The following is a 22696-nucleotide window of genomic DNA, read 5'->3' on the forward strand; positions in this document are numbered from 1 at the left end:
TTGGTTAGTCCATAAACTTCCAACTGGTGGCATTTCAGCAAATTCAACAAAATTAAAAATTTTCAGACAATATGGAAGAAGGTATTTCAACAGGCCTACTTCATGGGTAGAGAGAAAAAAGAGAAAGGAAAGGGACAACTGAAGGGAGCATTTACAAGTCAGGGACTGCCTTTATTCCTGTCGGCCTTCTCCTCACCAACTTCTCCCACTTTCCTCCTTCATAATTCTTCTTAAGTCACTGAGTACGCACAGATTTTCTCTCCTCTCACCCTATGGGGCTCTATAGAACTGAGCTCAGCTTTTCTATCTTCTTTGTCTACTTAGTCAGTGCTCCCAAACTGAAATCTATTTGGAGTCCCCATGTATTGATCATTTGTTTGACTTTTTGTATAGTTTCTTGAAAAATACCATATATTAGAGAGAGTTATACAAACAATGAAATCAGATTGAGATGATTTCGAAAGAGATGTCATGATTACTCCGGCAGGGGCCCTAGACTCCTGATGAGGCTCCTCTTAGTTCCATTCTCCTCCTTCAAGGAAGGGGCACCATCCTTGAAGGTTCAGGCCAAGTCCTTTACCTTTTTCATTCTTCCCAGTGCCCTTATACAGCTGATGCTCAATGAAAGTGCTGTTAACGAGGCTTGTTCCAGAGACCCATGTTTCCACAGTGTCTTGAATATATTTATGTAAATGTGCACATTCCATTGTTTAAATATTAACATATTAAGAACAGTAAGTGGTATTAATAACAATAATAATAATACTTTTCATTCATTAAACAACCTTGGTTTTTCTGTTCTCTGGCTTTTCTGTCTTGAATTCAACCAAGTCTGAAGTTTGCTTTTCTAAATGACAAGGTATGAGGAGCAAGGTTCAGATTTAGAGGACTGTAAAACTCACGATTAGGATATGAAAAGGCCTTTGAAATTTACTTGGCATCAGAATGTATGAAATTACATGAGTGCACCAAGTACTCTGAGATCTGTTTACCTTGAACACACTGGGAACTTGAAGCTTTGGTGATGGGACTCCAATCAAAAAATCAATAATCACCATTGTGAAGATAGTGAGGAAAACAGCAAAGTCACTCACCATGGAGCGTACCTGGCATGAGAAAGAAGTGGACACATGTTTTGGCAGGTTAAATACAGTAGAAAAGAGGTTAGTGTTGTAAAAGCCTTAAAAATCCTCAGAAGAATGTTTTCATCTTACAGTTGAATTAATGCAAGCAAATTTAAACAACAGGAATATGTTAATTGCCCAACTGATGCTCATAAAGTGTGGATATCATGAGGGAGAATGAACCCTCTGACAAATGCTAACATAACCCAGACCATCCTCTGAAGAGTTCTGTTTGGGACATTTAGGGCCAGGTTGGGACTCTAGTTCTGAGAACTTGGATTTTCTGGGATCAGCCAAGGTCCTCAGTGCTAGCCAAAAACCTCAGCAGCAGCATCAACTCCACTTCTCCCTCATACCCAATAGCCAGTCTATTTGCAAGTCCTATTGGCTCTCCCTTCAGAACATATCCCGAGTCTGATCACTTCTTACCACCGCCACTGCTCCCACCCAGATCCAAGTCACCATCAGCTCCCGTTCAGGTAATGGTAGCAGCCTCCTAACTTGCTTCTGCCTTTGCCCTGCAGTGTTTTTTAAATGCAGTCACTGGAGTAATTATTTGAAACATAAGTTGGGTCATGTCACTCCTCTATCAAAACCCTGAAATGGCTTCTGGTCAAAAGGCCTTCTTGGCCTATGAGGGCCACACAATTGGCATCATCACATCTCCCACCCCAGCTCTTATTGCTCTCCTGCTTGCCCACTCTGCTCCAAACACACAGACTGCGTTGCTGTTTCCTTAAACATGCCAAGCTCACTCCCACCTCGGGGTATTTGTACTTGTTCATGCCTCTACCTAACATGCCTTTCCTCCAGGTAACCTCTTGGGCAGCTCCCTCACGTCTTTTAGGTTCAACTCAAATATCACCTTCTCTTTGAGCTCTTCTCTGATGATACCACTTAAAATTGGCCACCTCCCTCCACCCCAGCACTTCCTGTACTTCTTTACTGCTTTATTTTCCTCCATGGCACATATCTCTATTTTGTTGGAGATTCCCATCCAATTTAGGATCCATCATAAAAGGACTGCCTCACTTTATAGTGTGGCTTTAATAAAATACAGTACCTGGCAAATGACCCGTGCCTGCCTTAATCTAAGCTTCCAAAAGAGTGAGAGCAAAATATATCTTAGCCACACGTAATATCACCGGTACCTTAGCCTGACTTCACTTTGCTTTGAAGCCCAAGGTTTCCAGTTCCTCCTCCATGGTTTTGTTAGTTCTTCTCTGAATGTAATATAAATTCTCTGAGTATCCACTGCCTCCTCATCCCCAACATGAAGCCCACTTGACCATCCTGGGGCCCAGTGGCCCTTTTCTCCTCTGAACTCCTACGGCACGTACATCCCAGGGGACATCCAACTGTTTACTACTTTGCATACGGCATCTGATTGTTTCATGTGTTTTTCCTTCCTATCTGATGACAGATACTATCTTTTAAGTTTCTGTTGCACCTCCCTAGCACTTAACCCAGGCCTGAGCAAGTAGTCAGTACAGAACAGCCACTTGTTAACTATTTGTCCTAGCAGGAAACAAAGACCCAGAACTTACTTAATATGTACCTCCCGTGACTGCCATGTAGGCTCACTGAAGTCTAAGAATGTGTTCTAGTCATATATGGGTGTACACTAAATATCTAATTAACTGAGTCCTCCTCCCATTTATGTACCCTGTATTGAAAATGTGCCTGGCTGATAAAAAAAGGATGAGTTCATGTCCTTTGTAGGGACATGAATGAAGCTGGAAACCATCACTCTGAGCAAACTATCGCAAGGACAGAAAACCAAACACTGCATGTTCTCACTCATAGGTGGGAACTGAACAATGAGAACACTTGGACACAGGATGGGGAACATCACACATCGGGGCCTGTTGTGGGGTGGGGGGAGCAGGGAGGGATAACATTAGGAGATATACCTAATGTAAATGATGAGGTAATGGGTGCAGCACACCAACATGGCACATGTATACATATGTAACAAACCTGCACATTGTGCACATGTACCCTAGAACTTAAAGTATAATTTAAAAAAAAGAATCCCTGTTAAAATTTTCGCATTATACTTCCAAACCTTGAAAATTATTTTATTTTGAGAACAAAATATCACTTGAACTTGGATGTAAAAAGTAACCTGGCAAGATGCCAAATAATGGCAAAAAAAATGCCATTTATTTAGAGCAAATTTCATTGCTTTACATCTTCTAAAATATGAACAGGAAGTATGCTGAATAAATGTTTTGAATGTTTTCCAGATGTGATACAACCATTTAATAAACCACTACTGACTTAAAAAAAAAAAAAAGAAAAAAGAAAAAAAGAAAAAGAAAATGTGCCTGGCTGAAACCTCACTTACAGGAAAAACCACCATTTCCTCCTGATTTGAGCTCCCTTTCTTTTCTTTTTCTTTCTTTTTTTTTTGTGTGTGAGAATAGCTTTTATTTTAAAACACTTGAAGCAATAACTCATCTATCTCTCTTTCCATCACAGGCAAATATTCTCCCCCCGGATTTGACGTAGTTTAAACAATAACTGTGACTAGTGCAAAACGAAACAAATACAATCTCTTTCAGGAGGCAGCATCAAAACCTACTGGGCTGGTGGGTACCGGCAACAGGCTCAGCCTCCACCAAGGCCGAGAGAAGCAGCACACTGAGGGAAGCAAGACTTGCGTGGTATTTCACCCAGCTTTGGACAGACTCAACAATACCTGGGGTGGGGGGAACCACAAAAGAATGATGCCTAAAATGAGACAAATATGCTTGGCTCCCTCATGTGGCTAATATCCTGATGCTAGAAAAATAAGTGCAAAGATAGCAGCTCCCAGGCAAAGCTGAGGGAAGACAGTTTGGGGCTCATTTGCTTTTGTTTTTTACTTGGGGTCTTACATACACATTGGTTTTCAGGCAGAAAAATTTTCTGCTTTCTGGGAGGTGTTCTGTGCCACATAGTGCTCCTGACTCCAGCAAAAATATTTGTGTTGTTTCTGTCTATTTGGATGCTTCACTGAATTACCTTTTCTACCTATGGTATTTCACTGCCTACCCCAAACCATGTTAAGTGTAGAGTAGCATGTCCAATAGAATTACATTAGCCAGGCCAGGCACGGTGGCTCACGCCTGTAATCCCAGCACTTTGGGAGGCTGACGTGGGTGGATCACTTGAGGTCAGGAATTCGAGACCAGCCTGGCCAACACGGTGAAACTCTGTCACTACTAAAAATAGAAAAATTAGCTAGACATGGCGGTGCACACTTGTAATCCCAGCTACACAGGAGGTTGAGGCAGGAGAATCACTTGAACCCAAGGAGGTGGAGGTTGGAGTGAGCCGAGATTGTGCCACTGTACTCAGCCTGGGCGACAGAGTGAGACTCTGTCTCAAAAAACAAAGAAGTACGTTACCCCTATGTCTAATTTTAAATTTTTTAGTAGCCACATAAAAAATATAAAAATAAGTGAAATAATTATATTTATCAAATTATTATTTTATTTAATCGATATATCTAAAATATTGTCATTTCAGTATGTAATCAATATAAAATATTGATGAAACATTTTATATTCTTTTCTGGTACCAATCCTTCAAGATCTGGTATATATTTTATGTGTACAGTACAGTCTCAATTTGGCAAGCCAAATTTCAAGTGGCCATTTGCCACATGTAGCTATTGACTATCCACATTAAATACTGCAAATCTACAGAATCTTAAGCAAACTCTTTCAGAGTGATTTACTGAGTGGGAAATCTCTGTGACATTGTGCAGGTCATCTTATATACCAACTTAAGAGTAGAGAACTTTGTTTTTTTTTGGTTTTGTTTTGTTTTTGAGCAGGTGTCACTCTGTTGCCCAGGCTGGAGTGCAGTAACATCATCACAGCTCACTACAGCTTTGACCTCCCTGGCCTCAAGTGATCCTTCCACCTCAGCCTTCCTGAGTAGCTGGGACTACTATCACACACCACCACGCCTGGCTAATTTTTTTTTTTATATATACTTTGTAGAGATAGGGTTTTGCCATGTTGCCCAGGCTGGTCTCAAATTCCTGGGCTCAAGCGATCTGCCCGCCTCAACTTCCCAAAGTGCTGGGATTACAGGCCTGAGCCACTGTGCTTGGCCCAGAACCTTGTTTCATAACCTAGGATTTTTTACCTAAAGTAAAGGATAGAATCACAGTTTTATCTACTCCCATCCCCTAGTCCTGCCCCTGCCCCCTGCTGTCTCCCCACAGAAGGCCTGTACTGATGTGATTTAGCAACAATGATACCTACAAGGTGAAAAAGACATCATTTCTGTGATAGCTTCATCAGCACTTGTTTGGGGATCATAACTCTAGCTGAATTAAGATTTTAAAATATTCTATAAACGTTACAGATTTAGCTGAAGGTGGTTCAGAGGCTTTTCTAGGAGGGTGTTTTAAATAGATTTGTTTTTGAGGGGGATAGTAGCAAAGTTGCTCATGGACTGGAAAGTTGTGAGTTTCAAGAGTGGAAAAAAAATGAGATGATTACAAAGAAAGTAAAGACAAATGGAACAGAAATAGAAACGGGGTGGGGACACTAAAAATGACACAGGTCCTAAACTTGGGTGTATACTCTGTAATAATCCAAAAATATAACATCTAAATCTCTAAATGGTCCCTCACATTTCACATGTCTGACCCTAATAGTAGTAACCACAGGAAAATAAAAATAGAAGAGAATGTTAGGGCAGGAAGGGACTTCTGAGCTCATCTAGTTTAACCCATTCGTTTTAAAGAAAAATGCCCAGAGAGGTAAAGCAACTTGGCCCTATCACACTTAAAAGTGGAGGCAGGTTACAAGCCCAGGTGTTCTCACTATGAACTGCAGGTAAGGCAGTTCAGGTAAAGTGAATAAATTATACAGGGAGCAAGAAGCTCAGGCTATTCCCGTTGTACTTCCTGCAAGCCCAAAGTGAGCGACAGAGAAACAGCAGGCACATTCTATTGTAGGTAGGAGAAAACAACCAAGTCAACTCCAAAATATTGAAGAAACATTGATGTGAAATGTCATTTGAACATGATTCTTCCAGTAGTCTTTTCTGTAATTTTTTTTCCTTTAAAAGAAAATTCCCAATCTGAGCCAAATTGGATTTCTGATTAGTTACACGGGCATTTAGATCAATGAACAAAATACAAATTTTGACACATTATGTTTTCCAAAGATACATTCATTGGGATTCCATACAAATGGAAATCAAAAGATATTTACGGGAAGAAAGTACTATCTTTCACATGAACATCCACATACAGTGAGAACTTCACAATTATACCACCATGTCTCACACAGAGGACTCCTAACAAGCTGATAATCAGTTGACCCAATCTACGTATTATTCCACTTTTCACTCACAGATAATATTGTCTGCACACATGTGTAAAATTAAGCAGTACATTCTAGACTTGTATTCCAGGGAAATCTGCCTTGTATATAATAAGATATACATATAAATACATTTTTAAGCAAGAAAGAAATCCATTATTTGCTCCAGTTTTTCCCAACTCTCAATCTGAAATAAAGAATAGCACTTGGCCAGGCTCATGCTTGTAATCCCAGCATTTTGGGAGGCCGAGGCAAGCAGATCACGAGGTCAAGAGATTGAGACCATCCTGGCCAACATGGGGAAACCCCGTCTCTACTAAAAATACAAAAATTAGCTGGCTGTGGTGGTGCGTGCCTGTAGTCCCAGCTACTCGGGAGGAGGCGGAGGTTGCAGTGAGCCAAGATCACACCACCGCACTCCAGCCAGGCGACAGAGCAAGACTCCATCTGAAAAAAAAAAAAAAAAAAATTCCATTTATACAAAACTTGGCCTTGTAGAAACAGCCCTCTGTTTCGTGAGACAGAAAAAAGGGCAGCCATAGTACACTTTCTTACAATATGTTTAGGCATCAGAAGGGCTGAATTTCTTTTTCTATTTAATGAAATTAAGTAACATATAGCCTATAATCTTAAATATTGATTTTATACCATTGATTTTACAAAGTTTATTTATAAAATTTTATTATAAAATATGTATTTTGCTCAAAATACACTTGCTAGCTATATTTGTCCACTTTTTTTTTTTTTTTTTTTTTGAGACCAAGTGTCACTCTGTCGCCTAGGCTGGAATGCAGTGGCACGATCTCAGCTCACTGCAACCTCCACCTCCTGGGCTCAAGCAATTCTCGTGCCTCAACCCAGTAGCGGGGATTACAGTCATGCACCACCACGCCCAGCTAATTTTTGTATTTTTAGTAGAGATGGGGTTTCACCATGTTGGCCAGACTGGTCTGGAACTCCTGGCTTCAAGCAATCCACCCACCTTGGCCTCCCAAAGTGCTGGGATTATAGCCATGGGCCACCGCACCCAGCCCCTTTGTCTACATTTCAATCCAAACACCCAATCATCCTCCATCCCCCAAAAAGGCGTTTGCTTTGTAACATAATTGAAGACAATCCATTTTTGACGCCTGTGTGGAGTCATTATTCTATGGGGACTGGATTTTGTAAGGCTGCTTAGTATGCGGATTTCCACAGGAGTCAGCAACTTCAGTAACAAAGTGGGCTGCTTTAGGAAATCCAACTCAACATTAGAAGGTAATACCAATAGGCACACTTTAGTAGAGTATTACTACACCATGAGCTCCCCTCCTGCCAATCCCATCTGTTCCCAAATTGAATAAAATGTCAGAGAAGAGAAGGCAGGGAGCATGCTAAACTAGGACACACCATGGCACACCACCTTCTACTCTTGGGTCATCATATCAAATCTCACTGTATCCTTGAAGCATAATTGGAAAGAGACGGCAGGTGTCATCACATCATTGTGCAGATGAGGTGAGGCACAGGGAAGATGAGGGACTTGCCCAAGGTCCACAGCCAGCATCCAGGTCTCCAGGCCATGGGCCTTGGATACTGCGTCCCTGGCTCACATGGTATTAAGCTCCTATGAGACAGGGGCCCCAGTCACAACCAGAATCCTGATTGTTCACAATTCACCACATCCTAATCCAATGTTTGTGCTATATTTCACCCAGTTGATTCTGCTTCATTTTCCTACAGTTTCTGAAAAAATCCTTTCAACCAAACAAATATATGTTAAGCAGACAGCAATAAATCCTGTTTCATTCGACTGAATAATTTGAAATACAAACTCCAAAGACTCTGGAATTTGGTGCAGAGCAGTAGGAAAATTACAGAACGTTATCGTTCTACTTTTCATCACATTTGAAACTCCAATTTAATCCCAGGTTGCAACTAAAATACTGAAATAAACCAAAATGGAAAGGATTGTCTTTTATAATATCATATAAAGTTTCTTTGCGTCTGAAATTTTTTTTTTTTAAGATGGAGTCTCGCTCTGTTGCCCAGGCTGGAGTGCAGTAGAGTGATCTCGGCTCACTGTAACCTCCACCTCCCGAGTTCAAGTGATTCTCCTGCCTCAGCCTCCAAAGTAGATGGGATTACAGGCACCTGCCAGCATGCCCAGCTAATTTTTTTTTTTTTTGAGACGGAGTCTCGCTCTGTCGCCCAGGCTGGAGTGCAGTGGCACGATCTTGGCTCACTGCAACCTCCGCCTCTCAGGTTCATGCCATTCTCCTGCCTCAGCCTCCCGAGTAGCTGGGACTACAGGCGCCCGCCACCATACCCAGCTAATTTTTTGTATTTTTAGTAGAGACAGGGTTTCACCATGTTAGCCAGGATGGTCTCGATCTCCTGACCTCGTGATCTGCCCACCTTGGCCTCCCAAGTTCTGGGATTACAGGCGTGAGCCACTGCGCCCGGCCCATGCCCAGCTAATTTTTGTATTTTTAGTAGAGAAAGCGTTTTGCCATGTTAGCCAGGCTGGTCTCAAACTCCTGACCTCCGGTGATCCACCTACCTCGGCCTCCCTTAAAATGCTGGGATTACAGATGTAAGCCACCATGCCTGGCCACATCTGAAATTCTTAAAGTATCCAAAATAACACTGCTAGTCACAGCAGATAATCAGTGAAGTCAAATCAGGAGGCGATACATGGAAAAATGGCAGAGATGAGCCTCTGGCCCCTGAAAAATGTAGAAATGGAGTCAGGCAAAGAGCTCAGAGATGAGAAAATACTAATTTGGGGAACTTCACATGATAACTTCCAGGGAGTCATCATGTGGTATGGTAAAACAAGACTATTTTAACTAAAAATAAACATTATACTTTTTGGGGAAATGACTGCTGAGAAATAGAGAATTCCTCTGTCTACCTTTGGCAAAGTACAATATAATGCTGCTGTGGGCATTTGGCATTGTACCACCAAATATCACAAACGCAAGTGAATTCTTGACAGCACTTAAAGGGATAAACTCAGCCCTTTTTATGCCTTGAAATCTAAGTGGGAAACTAATATTTTAAACTGTTCCTGAGTTATAGTTTCATTAAAATATTTACTTGCTTAATACCAACCGTTTAGCCTTTAAAAACCAAACCATCACAGGTTTTGTAGTGAAATGTAAAGGTCTCACACTTTCACACACATTCACAAAATCATATTATGAATTTTTGTATGATTTAAATTAAAAATATATTTTATGGAAAATGCTGTATTGGTTGGGCATGGTGGCTCACCCCTATAATCCCAGCACTTTGGGAGGCTGAGGCAGGCAGATCACCTGAGGTTGGGAGTTTGAGACCAGCCTAACCAACATGGAGAAACCCCGTCTCTACTAAAAATACAAAATTAGCCAGGCATGGTAAGTGCCTGCAATCCCAGCTACTTTGGAGGCTGAGGCAGAAGAATCACTTGAACCCGGGAGGGGGAGGTTGTGGTGAGCCAAGATTGTACCATCGCACTCCAGCCTGGGGAACATAGCAAGACTCCATCTCAGATTAAAAAAAAAAGAAAAGAAAAGAAAAAGAAAAACAAGAAAATGCTGTATTATACATGTATAGGTCAGAAATTATTGTGTGCAATGAAAAAAAATGCCGTAAATAATGCCCCGCCCAATAGCTGATTTTCTATATGAAACACCAAGAAGGTTTTTTATTTACTGCAGGTAAGGCCACACCACTGGCCACATAAATAGGTTTCTCTGAAGGCCACTAGCACCTATCCCCCAATAGAGGACTGGGAGCACATCCCCATTTTTGATGTACTGATGGTAGATCTCTCGCCAGCAAAATGAACACCCTTTTTTATATTATCTTCTCCTTAAACATTTATTAAAACTATCTACAATAGTGTATCATCACTAATATGAATTTCTTCTCAGTTCTATATCAGAAGGCATCAAATGACTGTGCTCTTTTTTTTTTTAACTTTTTTATTTTTGAGACAGAGTCTCACTCTGTCGCCCAGGCTGGAGTGCAGTGGTGCAATCACAGCTCACTACAACCTCCACCTTCTGGGTTCAATTGATTCTCATGCCTCAGCCTCCCGAGTAGCTGGGATTACAGGCATGTGCTACCATGCCCAACTAACTTTTGTTTTGTTAGTAGAGATGGGTTTCAGCATGTTGGCCAGGCTGGTCTCAAACTCCTGACCTCAGATGATCCACCCGCCTGGGCCTCCCAAAGTGCTGGGATTACAGGTGTGAGCCACCATGCCCAGCATGAGTGTATTCTTTAAATAAACTACAAATACACAATGTATTTCTTCATATCTGGCTGTTCTAACTTTTTGGCAAATTAAAAAGGTATGTGGCTTCTTCTCACTGATTCGTATGTTTGAGGTTTAGCTTGGTATACTGTGGTAAAAGTACATGTAACCCAGGCCTTCAGGGGGCCCTTCTGTGGCACAAACTTTGTGGTCACTGTAGATCACCCACCTTCCTTTTATATTTTTGATATGGCAAATGTAATGGTCATATATTATAGATGTTTCCATGTGACTGAAGGATGTAAATAATTCATGCACTTATTCTTTTCAGTGTTAACTTTCTGTGATGAGGTCCCAGTAGCCATTCTCCACCTTCTCAAGTTCCCTTTCAAAGAAATGGCCCATGTAGCTACTCCACACTCAGCCTCTAATCTTGCCCTGCCAAAACTGGCAAAAGCCTTGCTCATAATACAAACAATGCTATCTGCATCATGGAAAGGTTGCTGAGGTTTCAAACAGTCATACAAACTAAGTCAGGAGCATGCTGGTTGCTGCAGTCAGTGTCGCCAGTGATTTCATAAGCTATTAAAAAAGCCATCCCTGGGAGAAGATTTCTGGGTCCCCTAAAGTATCCAAGGTCACAATGACAATTTACTGTATTCAGGAGCCAGCTGTAGCTATTGTGTGTTAAGTGTCTCAGAATTCTGGAAATGAAATGTAACAGCATTCTGGAAATAAGACTTAATAACTTAAAAAACCATCACTACCACCTTAACCTTAACTGGCACTTGTAAACCAAAAAGGTTTTAAGTATTAACCCTTCATTCCCAACCACAGATCTATGAAAGAGGCTGCCAGACACTAGGAGAGAATGCCAGTGTGGCTCATCAAGACATCTGGAGTTCTCCACCTGGCCAATCAACCCCATAAGCAGCATGAAGGCTGAGAAAAGGTTCTGTTATATTTGATTCTAACGCGAAAGAAATGCATGAACATGCTACCTACTCTGGTTGGGAAATAACGGCTCGTCTTAAACGTCTTTAAGGTGCTTGAGAGGATGAAGGTGGTGAAAAAGAGAATACAGGACCAAAAGAGGACATCAGGAGTGTAGGGTCCATGATGGCCGCACGCAGATCCCATGAACTCTCCATGCATCTCCTGGCATTCCTGGAGGAATAAGCATTCTGGGTGATGAAAGGCAGACACAACCAAATAAATAGCTGTTTCCTACTGAGTCCACCACTCATTGTCATCCCATGGTTGTTGGGAGCAGAGGCTGCAAGCAGCATCCCCTTGACCTTTATGCAGTTGTGGGGTGCTCTCTTGCACAGGCCACTTTCAAGTAGGGTGGTTACTTATGGTCCTAAGACATAGAACTGTTCTGAACAATACTACTTCCAAGGCTCTGGAAGGACCCTGGCAACTTATATTTTTCTTATCACAGAGGACCTCCAAACTTGAACATTCTTCAACCCTACATGTCTGGATCTGACCCCTGTCCTGCATGGTTTCATCCCCACCTATCCTTAGTGCAGGGTCACTGGGTAGGATGTAGGGGGGAGAAAAGAGAAGGGTAATCTTCTCCTTTAACATACAAGAAAAATTCTGAAAGGATAAAAGAAAGTGAGTAAGAATTGTTTTTTTAAAAGCTTTATTTCGGTAAATGCCAGAGTTTGGCCAAAGGGCTACTCCTCCCTTTCACTTAGAAGTCCCTCCTAAACCTGTGGTCACAATGCTAGGACATCTGGCAGCTCCCAGACTTACACTGACAGTCAGGTTAGCCCAGTGGACTTCTGCTGTCACGATGTTGTGGTCCTTCCAGTACTGGAGGGTGTGATTGTTTGGATTCTCTGGGAGAGTACACCTGCAGCTGAGGGGAAAAATTAAGAAGATTCCTGAGGAAAACAGCCAAATACTCAGTTAAATGTTTTTAGAACAACTGGTTTAAAGGCTGTCAGGAGCTGCCTTGCTGCTTCTTTGCATACTTCAGACCTGAGGAGTTGAGGCCCCTCTGTAGGCCCCATCACACTCTAATTTTTCAGTCGGTCATTACAAAAGTTTGACTCAAATCAGCCCATGGGTCTTGGATTAAACTGTGCTGATAACCACATTTGGCATCTGATGTGCCCAGAATGAGTCTTGATTGGTTGTTTTGTTTTTTGTTTTTGTTTTGTTTTTGTTTTTGTTTTTGCCCGATTTCTATCTCTTAGGCTCTTGCTATGAAATTTAGTCTACATAGCAAGGAGGTCTCGATATCCCACTTACTTCTCAATAACTTCTTCCAAGCCTGAATATCTTATTCTCTATACCCTTCGTCATGCTCTTGTTCTAAAAGTCAGAGTCTCCTGGAATCGTGATGTAAGCACTTTCTGACACTGAGTTATCTTTGGTAATATCCCACTACCTTGGCCATTCCCTGGCCGCTCATGGTAGAGCCAGACCTAGAAACTCCATTAGCTTCCCCAGGCCTCCTACCCCAGCCAAACCAGACCAGACCAGACCACACCTGTGCCATTGGCCACCATGTTGCCTCCCAGTCCCAGCATGCTTCATGCCTGACCTGGCTCCCAATATGGTCAACTGACACAGCCAACCCCACTAACTTTGTATGGTCTGTGAATTTAATAAGCATGCCTTCTAAGATATGGCATGACTGAATTAAAATTCAAAAAGCTCTCGACAGGTTAGAATAATAGGAAGAAATTGACAAAATGAAAAGTAATAGGGAAAGCTATAAAGCCCTATACTTAGGTTTAAAAAAATCAATTCCAAATAATTAAACTGTGGTACATCCAGACAATGGAATATTATTCAGTACTAAGAAGAAATGAACCACCAAGCCATGAAAAAACAGAGGACCTTAAATGCATATTACAAAGTGAAAGAAGCCAATCTGAAAAGGCTACGTACTGTATGATTCCAACTATGATATTCTGGAAAATTCAAAACTATAAGGACATAAAAAGGTCAGTGGTTGTTAGGAGTTGGGGGTAGGGAGAGAGCAACTGGCAGAGCACAGGAGATTTTTAAGGAAGTGAAAGTATTCTGTATGATATTATAATGGAGGATACATGTCATTATACATTTATCAAAATCCATAGAATGTACAACAACAAGAGTCAACTCTAATGTAATCTATGGACTTTGGGTGGCAATGATGTGTCTGTGTAGGTTCACTGATTGTAACAAACTTACCACTCTGGTGTGGGATATTGATATTGGGGGAGACTGTGTGTGTGCTGGGGTAGGGGGTATATGCTAACTCTCTGTACTTGCTGTTCAACTTTGCTGTGAACCTAAAACTGCTTTAAAAAATAAACTCTATTTTTTAAAAATCAATTACATACATATTAACATAAAATCATTTAAAGAGTTAAGGAGTTCTAGCTTCACATCAGCACCATATGAAATAACAGTAGAATGTGACTAAAAAAAATATCATCTTGAGCTTTATTAACAAAGAATTTGTTTCTGGAACCAAAGTCTACTCAATCCGGGGCTGGTCACTTTGCCTGTCTTCTCAGATATAAGCCTCATAAAGACAGATCCTTTGCCATGTTTGCCACTGTGTTTCCAAGGCCTAAAACAGTGCTTGGTACATAATAGGTGCTCAATAAATATTTGTTAAACAAAGAAAATAATGATAAAAAGAGGTCAAAGAATCAACCTTACAGAAATGAGAACTCTAATGCCAATAGGAGCCAATTCACTAGGCTTTGAAGATGATACTCCCTAATCATTGTTACTTTCTAGTAAAATAAAGTTCTAATAAATTTTTTATTAATTCTGATTTTTAAAAGGTTAATGAGTGAATAACTAGAATAGATGAAAGTGTATCTGTCGCTGGTCCGCAGATGCCTCCAGAAAGTGTACTCTCTCTTCTGAGACAGTTTCAGACTGAAGTTGTTCGTTTCACAACCAGATCCTCCACATCAGAACTGTACAGCCAGAACTTGATGTACAGAGCTAAGGGAAGAGGATCTTTAGTCATAATTTGGAGAATACTATTCCAGAGAAGAAATGTTTATAGGACCAGAGTGTCCTAGATGGTTGAAAACACAGCCAGGTACCGTGTTTCTTTTCCAAGTGATCCAAACCATATTGAACACATAAAGAAATCATAATCTCTTGAGTTGAAATCTAGGAAGTAAGTAGGCTCCTGGATCTTTATGATACAGTGTGAGACACTTCTGGATCTGAAAGGAATGATTAATATATCTTCACCTAATAATTCCTAAGAGTTGCCTGTACATACTTTCAGAGAAAGAGAGTCCTTCATTTCAACAAAGGACAGAGTCCATTCTCTCACTTGATAACATAGTCCAGAGGCTCACAAAGTCCTCGCAAAAAGTAGTTCCTCCCCATAACTAACTCAAATTCTCCCTGCTACATTTGCAGCCCATTTTTGTTTCAGTGCCTAGAACCAAAAGACATGGTCTGGAAAGCATTTCTTGAGTCCCCTCCGTGTTTCACTTCTAGTCGATCTTCTCTGTCAACACTTTTGATTGTTCTCCTCTGGCAGCCCTCCAATACTCCTTGTCTGTATCTGAGATCCGTTTCCCAAAGGGCAAGACACTTCTTGACCAGAAGCTGTAAGCACTGCCTAGCACTCTACATCAGCAATTAAACTCAGGCCCTTTGCTCAATTTTTAAAAATAAGCAGAAAGCACACTTACTAATAGAGGCTAAGGTGGTCCAGCTGGCTGTGCATGTGGATGGGGTAGGTCTCTGCCAGGTGAATCAGTTTTTCTATTGCTTCATAGATGAAAATAATGCAAATTAGGGAGGCAAATGCTTCTTCAGTGAAACGGGTAATGTAGCAGACAAGGGAACTGGCATCAGTTGCCACAAGGACAATACACAGGAAAGCGGTCCACAGTCCAATACAAGCTCGCAGGGAGAGGTATGAAAGAGCATAGTCTCTGAAACAAGACCAAAGTTCATCAGAACGCATGGATGGATGGCATTAAGAGACAAGGAGTCAGAAATGTGGTTAATTCATTTCATCTAAACGAGCACTGGAACCCAGTTTATCCCTAATTCTGATTGTATTTTGCTTCTAAATAGTGCTCTGGCACAGTTATGATACAGATTTGCCTCACAGGATATGGGCAAGGATACGAAAACTGAAAAAAGAAATTGTCTCATATACATTCCTGCCATTACTACCTAATGTAATTATGAGCTTATTCTTGCAGTTAAGAAAAAAAGGGGCTGGCCATAGTCCCATGAGCTGCTACTTGAAATATAAAAGGAAAAAAGAAAAGATTGTATAGGAAAATTAGGGAAACCAGAGCCTTTTGTGCCCCACTATCAATAGCAAAAAAAAAAAAAAAAACAAACAAACAAACAGCAGGGGGAGGATATTAGGCCAAATTAAAAATTGACTCACAATGGAAATGGAGAAGTTTGAATTAGCTAGGGAAAGTCTTTTTAAAGATAAAAAGTCAGGACTTCAATAATGGCTGAGGAATATTAATCAAGCTCTTTAACAATAGGAGATCTGCTATTTTGGGTATGGTGCTACCCGGGGGCAGGACAACAGACCAAATGATGGTCTCCTTTCAGGTTTCTTACAATCCAAAATGATATTGCCTGTCTGTACTGAGTAGAACCCTGACATTTAATCCTGGCAGCATAATCACTAAATCTGGTTAGAGTTTTCAGAAAAACAAATGTCTTACTTGCAGAATTTGAACAAAATCTTTTCAAACACAAGCACTGGTCCAGTACTTCCCAGGATGGTGAGAGCCTGTCCCGCAAACAAGGAATAAGCAATCCCAGTCATGGAAGCTCCAAACAAGGATTCAATTGCACTCTGAGAGGAAAAAAAGTCATCAACTGAGTCCATAGCCCATCAGTACAGAGTAATGTTGGCTTAGCTACATTCCTGACTTTGCTCTCCTGTGTGCCTTGATGGCCATTTGCTTGTATTTCATCTTAGCAAGAGTGATGTGTACACACCATGTAATACTCCTGTAAACAGATACTACTTTAATAATTCAGGTGCCCAGCTCCATTGACACATGATTCCTTAACTAACTCCTATTCTTCAGTGACTCAATTCAGTATTTGAAAATATACAGAAAGCACAGTGATACCATTCACACTACAAGCTCACATACAGAGTCATTTTAAATCTTATTTTAAAATGGCATCAATATATCCATTTTCCATCACTGAGGCAACAGAAAATTCAACTGGGCAACCAGCTACTGAAGCTGATGTTCAAGCAGAAGAGTCTGTTCTAAAGAGAGGACTGTGTTGCTCTTTGGTGTGATGTCAGAAGACCATGGTAATTCAGAGGAAAAATCCAATCTCTTCAGTCCTAGACCAAGTAATTTCCCCCACGGTGGACTTGGCTGCCGCCACAATATTTTAGGTCTTGTTTGGGATCATTAGAAGTGGTTAAAAGTCCTTACTATGCGTCCCTCAGTGGCTTCTCCAAGCAGTCCCCCAAAGGTGATGACAGGTGACATGCAGGCACAGTACAGGAACAGAAAGGAAGCCAAACACTGTAAGCTGAGTGCATCTCGGTAGTCGCTCCAGTACCAGGGGGCCTTCCGCTTGATGTCCAGCACCAAGCCCCCAAATAGCCTGTGGAAACACAACAGACAGGCTTCTAACACAGTCCGTCTTCCCTAAAAGCATGTAAACAGCACACATTTGAAAGCATTTCAAATGTGCTCTGTTCAGCAGTAAGACTTTGGCTTCAGTTTGACCCCAGTACAGATAACTCTCTTAGGTCAGCAGAGAGTCTCTTTGCAACCAAGGGTACGACTTAGGTAAATTTGAATGAATATCCTAAACATACAAAGAATTAATTTAGATATGCGTATTATCCATTCAATACAAAGTTCAAAAAAATTAACACGAAAGCAAGTATTAGCTTCAGACTTTAAATTCTGAGCTGTTAGGAGGAAATGTGCAAAACCAACTTAAGGTATTAAAATTACTAGTTTTATTAAATGTTTTCTAGATAAAAAAGCCCCTATCACATGTACTTTCTTACTCTGAACAACTACCCCCCTTACTTGTGAGAAATGTATATAATAATTCATTCATGCAATTGACAAGTAGCAGCAGATACTTGGTGCCAAGCACTGTGCCAGGTACTGGAGATGCAGCAATGAGCAAGACATGAACAGCCCTGCTCTCCAGGACCAAGTCTAGTGCAGGAGACAGGCAGTATTGTGAGGGTGCTATGGTGGCATAGAGCAGGGAGGGGCATTTCAGCCATGACTTCAGGGAGGGACTGGGAGTTAAGCAGATGAGGCAGAGGGGCCAACGTGGGTGACACTTAGAGGTGAGAGTGCTTGGTGGATCAAGGTGCTGAGAGATATGAGTGGATAATACAGTGTGAAGGGTGAATGCCAATAGACAAGGCTGGAGAAGCTAAGTCAAAAAGGCCTTAAAAAATGGTTTTATTCATTATTTTTATATATTTTTTTGAGACGGAGTCTCACTCTGTTGCCCAGGTTGGAGTGCAGTGGCGCAATCTCTGGTCACTGCAAGCTCCGCCTCCTGGGTTCACACCATTCTCCTGCCTCAGCCTCCCGAGTAGCTGGGACTGCAGGCACCTGCCACCATGCCCGGCTAATTTTTTTGTATTTTTAGTAGAGTCGGGGTTTCACCGTGTTAGCCAGGATGGTCTCGATCTCCTGACCTCATGATCTGCTCGCCTCGGCCTCCCAGAGTGCTGGGATTACAGGCATGAGCCACCACACCCGGCCAGAAATGGTTTTAAGGAATTAAAACTTTATCCTAATAGCATGTCAAGTTACTGAAGAACTATAAACAGAAGAGTGACATAATCAAACATACATTCTGAAAGGACCACTCTGTGGTAGTATAATGAATGGAGCATAGATTAGGATGAGAAGTGGATGGATTCAAGAGCTAATCAGGAGGTAGAATCAACAGGACTTGGTGGCAGGACTTCAGGGCCCCTCTCCTCTTCTCAAAGATGAGACAGACCAAGACCAAAATATCCCTAAGGAGGAGATGTGTTCCCAATTCAATCACTTTTTCTAAGAGTGGAGTCACTGCACCAGGGTGAGGGCTGTCAGGTGAATAACAAAAAGAGCCACTCGGCATTTTATAGCACAAATCACCTGGCTTCTTCTACCAATAAATGGCATAGAAAAAAAGGAAAAGGGACTATTACAGAATGGGAACATAATAACCAAATGCAAACTTTGACTCCTAAGTCAAACAAATAAACTCTAAAAAGATGTTGCTAACACAATCATAAAAAGTTTAATAAGAACTGAGCATTAGACAATGTAAAGAATGATTGTTAATTTTGTTAGATTTGATAATGGCATGATAATTTTTTTAATGTCCTAATTAAAGAGATGCATACTGAAGTATTTACAGGTAAAATGGATGTCGGTGATTTGGCTTAAAATAATCTAGAAAACATAAAAATAAAATTAAGTGAGAAGAAATAGATGAAACAAGATTGGCAAAATGTTGGTAATAGTTGATGGGTACATGGGGTTTCATTAAACTATTCTCCCTTTTTTTTATATGTTTGAAATTTTCTATAATAAAAAGCTATTTTTAAAAAACACACAAGCTACTCTCTCACGGAAGGAGGCTTGGCAAGCTCTTTCTTTCCTTCTGTCACCTAGAAGCCTGGAGGAGTATGAGGAGGCCTGGGATCTGTATGCTAGGGGAGAAGATCCAGCCAGCTCTTTCTCCTGGAACACTCTCTCTCATCTAGCTAGTATAATGGGTATCCAGGTGGACACAGGACAGACACCCACCCGCTCTTTTCCTCTGGTTCTGGTGGGTATAGTTGGGATTCACCTTTCCTCAGCTTACAGCAGTAACATCATAATCTGGGTCTGGGCTTAGGGAAGAGAAGCAAAGCCAGCCTTGTGACCTGCCTTAGTTTTAGCCTATCTGGCAAACCTAGCTCAGGTAAAGAAGCTATCTACATGGTCTAGCCTAAATCATGAATTCTGCTTCAGGGTTTGGGACCAATGCTTCAGTTAGTAATAAAGTGTCACTTTGTCTTGCTTTCTCCTCTAGGTAAATAGCCCCTCAATAACCTTGCAGGCAGCAATAATTTATCTGGGGCAAGACTCAAGTATTCCTGGGTTCTTAGCTAACATAGCATCTTATTACCATGCGATTATTACCTCTTCATTACCAGTCACCTTCCTCTGGAAAGCATAATTCTGTGAGAAGAATATCCCTGCATAATAGTGACCCCCTACACACACATACACACATACACACACACACACACACACACACACATACTCTGAGGCTACCTGAGATGCTGCAATGAATACTCAGCCCCTAGACACAGGAGGAGAGGAGTGTCTGTGAGCAACAGACAAAAGATTTATGTGAAATGGATTTCTAAGAAGCCATAGAAAGGGAAGACATCTGTCTGTCTAGCAGTTATTAAAAGGCGGGGAAAGATCTGAGGCTCATATGGATGGTATAACTATAAATTAATAAAATAATTTCTGAACACTTTATGCAGTCAGCCTCATACCTCATTCATGCATAAAATCAGACTATGATTGCACATCTACAACAGATATTCATCAGGCATGGATGCTTCTTTCTGTACTTGGGATTTCCTTTCCCTTTCAACACTGTCCTTCACATTCAAGTTTTCTGGGGCAGGAGGCACACAGGGATATGAGTTTAATTTAAGTTTGATGCAAGAGAGGACTTACCCGCGTAGAGGGTCACTAGGCTCTGGAGCATTGACTTAAGGAGCCCTTCCCTGGAGGGCTTTAGAAACAGGCCAGCCATCCATTTGTCTGGTATACTTTGGAAGAAACCTGTTTGAAGTGTGGGGGGATCATCGAGATAGCAGCTCCTGATTCTTTTTTCCATTAACCCTTCCCAAAAGTGGCATCCCCAATAAGGGACAGAAATATACCCTGAAAAACCCCTTTCCAGAGCACCCTCCTTGCTGTGGAGCTTCCGGCCTAGGAACACTCTAGTCATATTTCCTTCTTTGTTACTTATGGCATCCCTGCCTTAGTCAATATCAGGGAGGTTTAAGATCTGTCTTAACCCTGGCTTGGAGGGTCAGATCATACAGAACTCAGAGTACCATTTCAATTTTGTCTCCTTTCCCATCTTCTTAGAGTCTACTTCACCCTGCCTTCAAATACTTCTCCATCCAACAAGGATAACATTCCGTAAGATGTTATCCAAGTCTTGCTCCAAGGTTGTGCAACATGACAAGCATAAAGCAGTTTTGCATCTCCAAGAAACACAACTAATAGTCCGAAAAATTATAAAACCCAGACTAATGTGGTTTTAGTTTGTGCAGTCCAGGAAAGTACAGAAACTTATAGGATGCCCATATACAAAAAAGGCTCACATTTACCTCCCACATAATTTGAGACTGAGAAAGAGGCCACAGCTGGCCTGGAAATGTGATTCTCTATGCAGCCATTATGTCACCTTGCCTAAGGGGCTACAATGGAAGGAAGGTCATATGGCTTGAGGCCCTTTACTAAGGGCTCTAAGAAAAATGACAGAAGCTCAGAAAGAGGAAGCATCTCCCATATCAAGCAGAGCTAAGCTCTGAGCCCAGAGCTTCCTTTTAGCTTTGTCAATTCCAGAAGTTCCTGACATGACATTATGGGAGAACTCCTTCAAACTCCATTTGAATTTGTGAGTTAAGATACTTGCAGTTTGTGAATAAGAATATGATGATCCTGGCAATATGGGATTTTCTTGGGGACATCAGACGCCATTACCAAGATCTTATAACTGTTGAGATCCAATATAATGGTCTCCCAAACCCTCAGGTGGAATTGATTATAAGTGACCCCCTCTCACAAAGCCTGGGATGCTAATCTATTTGTTTTCTTTGGCACCAAGAGCAACCTAAAATCTCATCTCTGCACAGATATTGGTTTGAGGAAAACCTTGTTGCCCTAAATTCTACTACTTTCAAACTCTAAGTTCCTAAACTGTGGACACCCTTTATATCCAAAAGATAAATTATAATTTTGAAATATCAAATCCATACTCAAAACCTTTTCCTGAAAAAATTACCACCTCCTCTAGGACAGTCTCAATCCTGGAACCCCTTCTGAGGACATATGCTTCCCTTGAACTGCCTCTCAATACCAGGCCTCCCCACCCAATTCAGATCTCTCCCAACTTTAAAGAAAATGTTTTTTAAAAAGGGAAGGCTGCTTCCCCTTTTCAGTGGCCCTTCCATTGCAAGGACTCCTTCTTTCCACCAATGCTCCCTCCCAGAGCACAGCTATCTTCCCCTACCCTCCAATACATTCTTCCTACCAGAAAACATGCTTCTCTGCAGGACACTGCTAGTCAAGTGCCATTCTCTCCTATTTCTGTCTCCTCTCCTGGTTTCTCCCTGAATTTCCAAGATTGGAAAAATAAAATGCTTTCCACAATTCCAAAACAACTCTGAGTTTCCACTGGGTAGAGTGCTGAGGATAGAAGAGTAAGGAAAGCAACCTCAAGCAAGGAGGCAGAAAAGAAGAAAGCAAGGGGTTAGAGGACATAAAAGCTAATTTCCATGATCTCAGTCCTGCCCTGAGATCTCTACCCAGCAGAACCTTCTTAGACACAGCACAGCTTAACAGAGACAGAGCCATAGTCTCAACCTTCTCTGGGGACACCCCTGGATATCACACTAACCCAAAATATCATTCTCGTTTACCACCTTCTGACCTAGGGAATAAAACCTCCTACTCTGGGGACCTGCTTCCCTCACTTACCTCCTCCTTGGACATCTGTCCTTAAAATGTTGGCCTAGAAGAGTAGATTGCCTATTCTGAGGCACATACACCTAAAATAGTACCTATCTTCCTACCCTAAGGGAGTTTCTTAACCTAAAATGATCACTCAACATTTATCATACCTAGTCCATTCCATGCTACAGAACAGACATCATTCTAAAAGTATTCATTCATTTGGCAGACATTGAGAGCCTACTCTGTTCAGGGCACTGTGCTGGGTCCTAGGAATATAATAGAGCCCCTGCCCTTTTG

At 41.4% G+C, this 22696-nt stretch overlaps 1 protein-coding gene across 4 annotated transcripts in view; it reads right to left on the bottom strand.

Annotated features, from left to right (window-relative positions):
* SLC4A8 (solute carrier family 4 member 8) overlaps positions 1-22696 on the bottom strand; it is an 88561-nt gene that overhangs the window by 27399 nt on the left and 38466 nt on the right. For 3 of the 4 annotated variants that reach the window (XM_054663326.2, XM_001147055.7, XM_016923368.4), the window contains exons 12-17: positions 17108-17282; positions 16370-16503; positions 15362-15607; positions 12450-12555; positions 11691-11852; positions 993-1106 (exon numbers count right to left, since the gene is read on the bottom strand). In XM_054663326.2, the coding sequence (XP_054519301.2) occupies positions 993-1106; positions 11691-11852; positions 12450-12555; positions 15362-15607; positions 16370-16503; positions 17108-17282 (937 nt within the window). Of the gene's footprint in view, positions 1-992; positions 1107-4590; positions 6905-11690; positions 11853-12449; positions 12556-15361; positions 15608-16369; positions 16504-17107; positions 17283-22696 lie in introns of those variants that run through there. The other variant, XM_016923369.4, reaches the window with a different exon arrangement.

This window comes from Pan troglodytes, chromosome 10, assembly GCF_028858775.2.
Source record: "Pan troglodytes isolate AG18354 chromosome 10, NHGRI_mPanTro3-v2.0_pri, whole genome shotgun sequence".
NCBI classification, from domain to species: Eukaryota; Metazoa; Chordata; class Mammalia; order Primates; family Hominidae; genus Pan; species Pan troglodytes.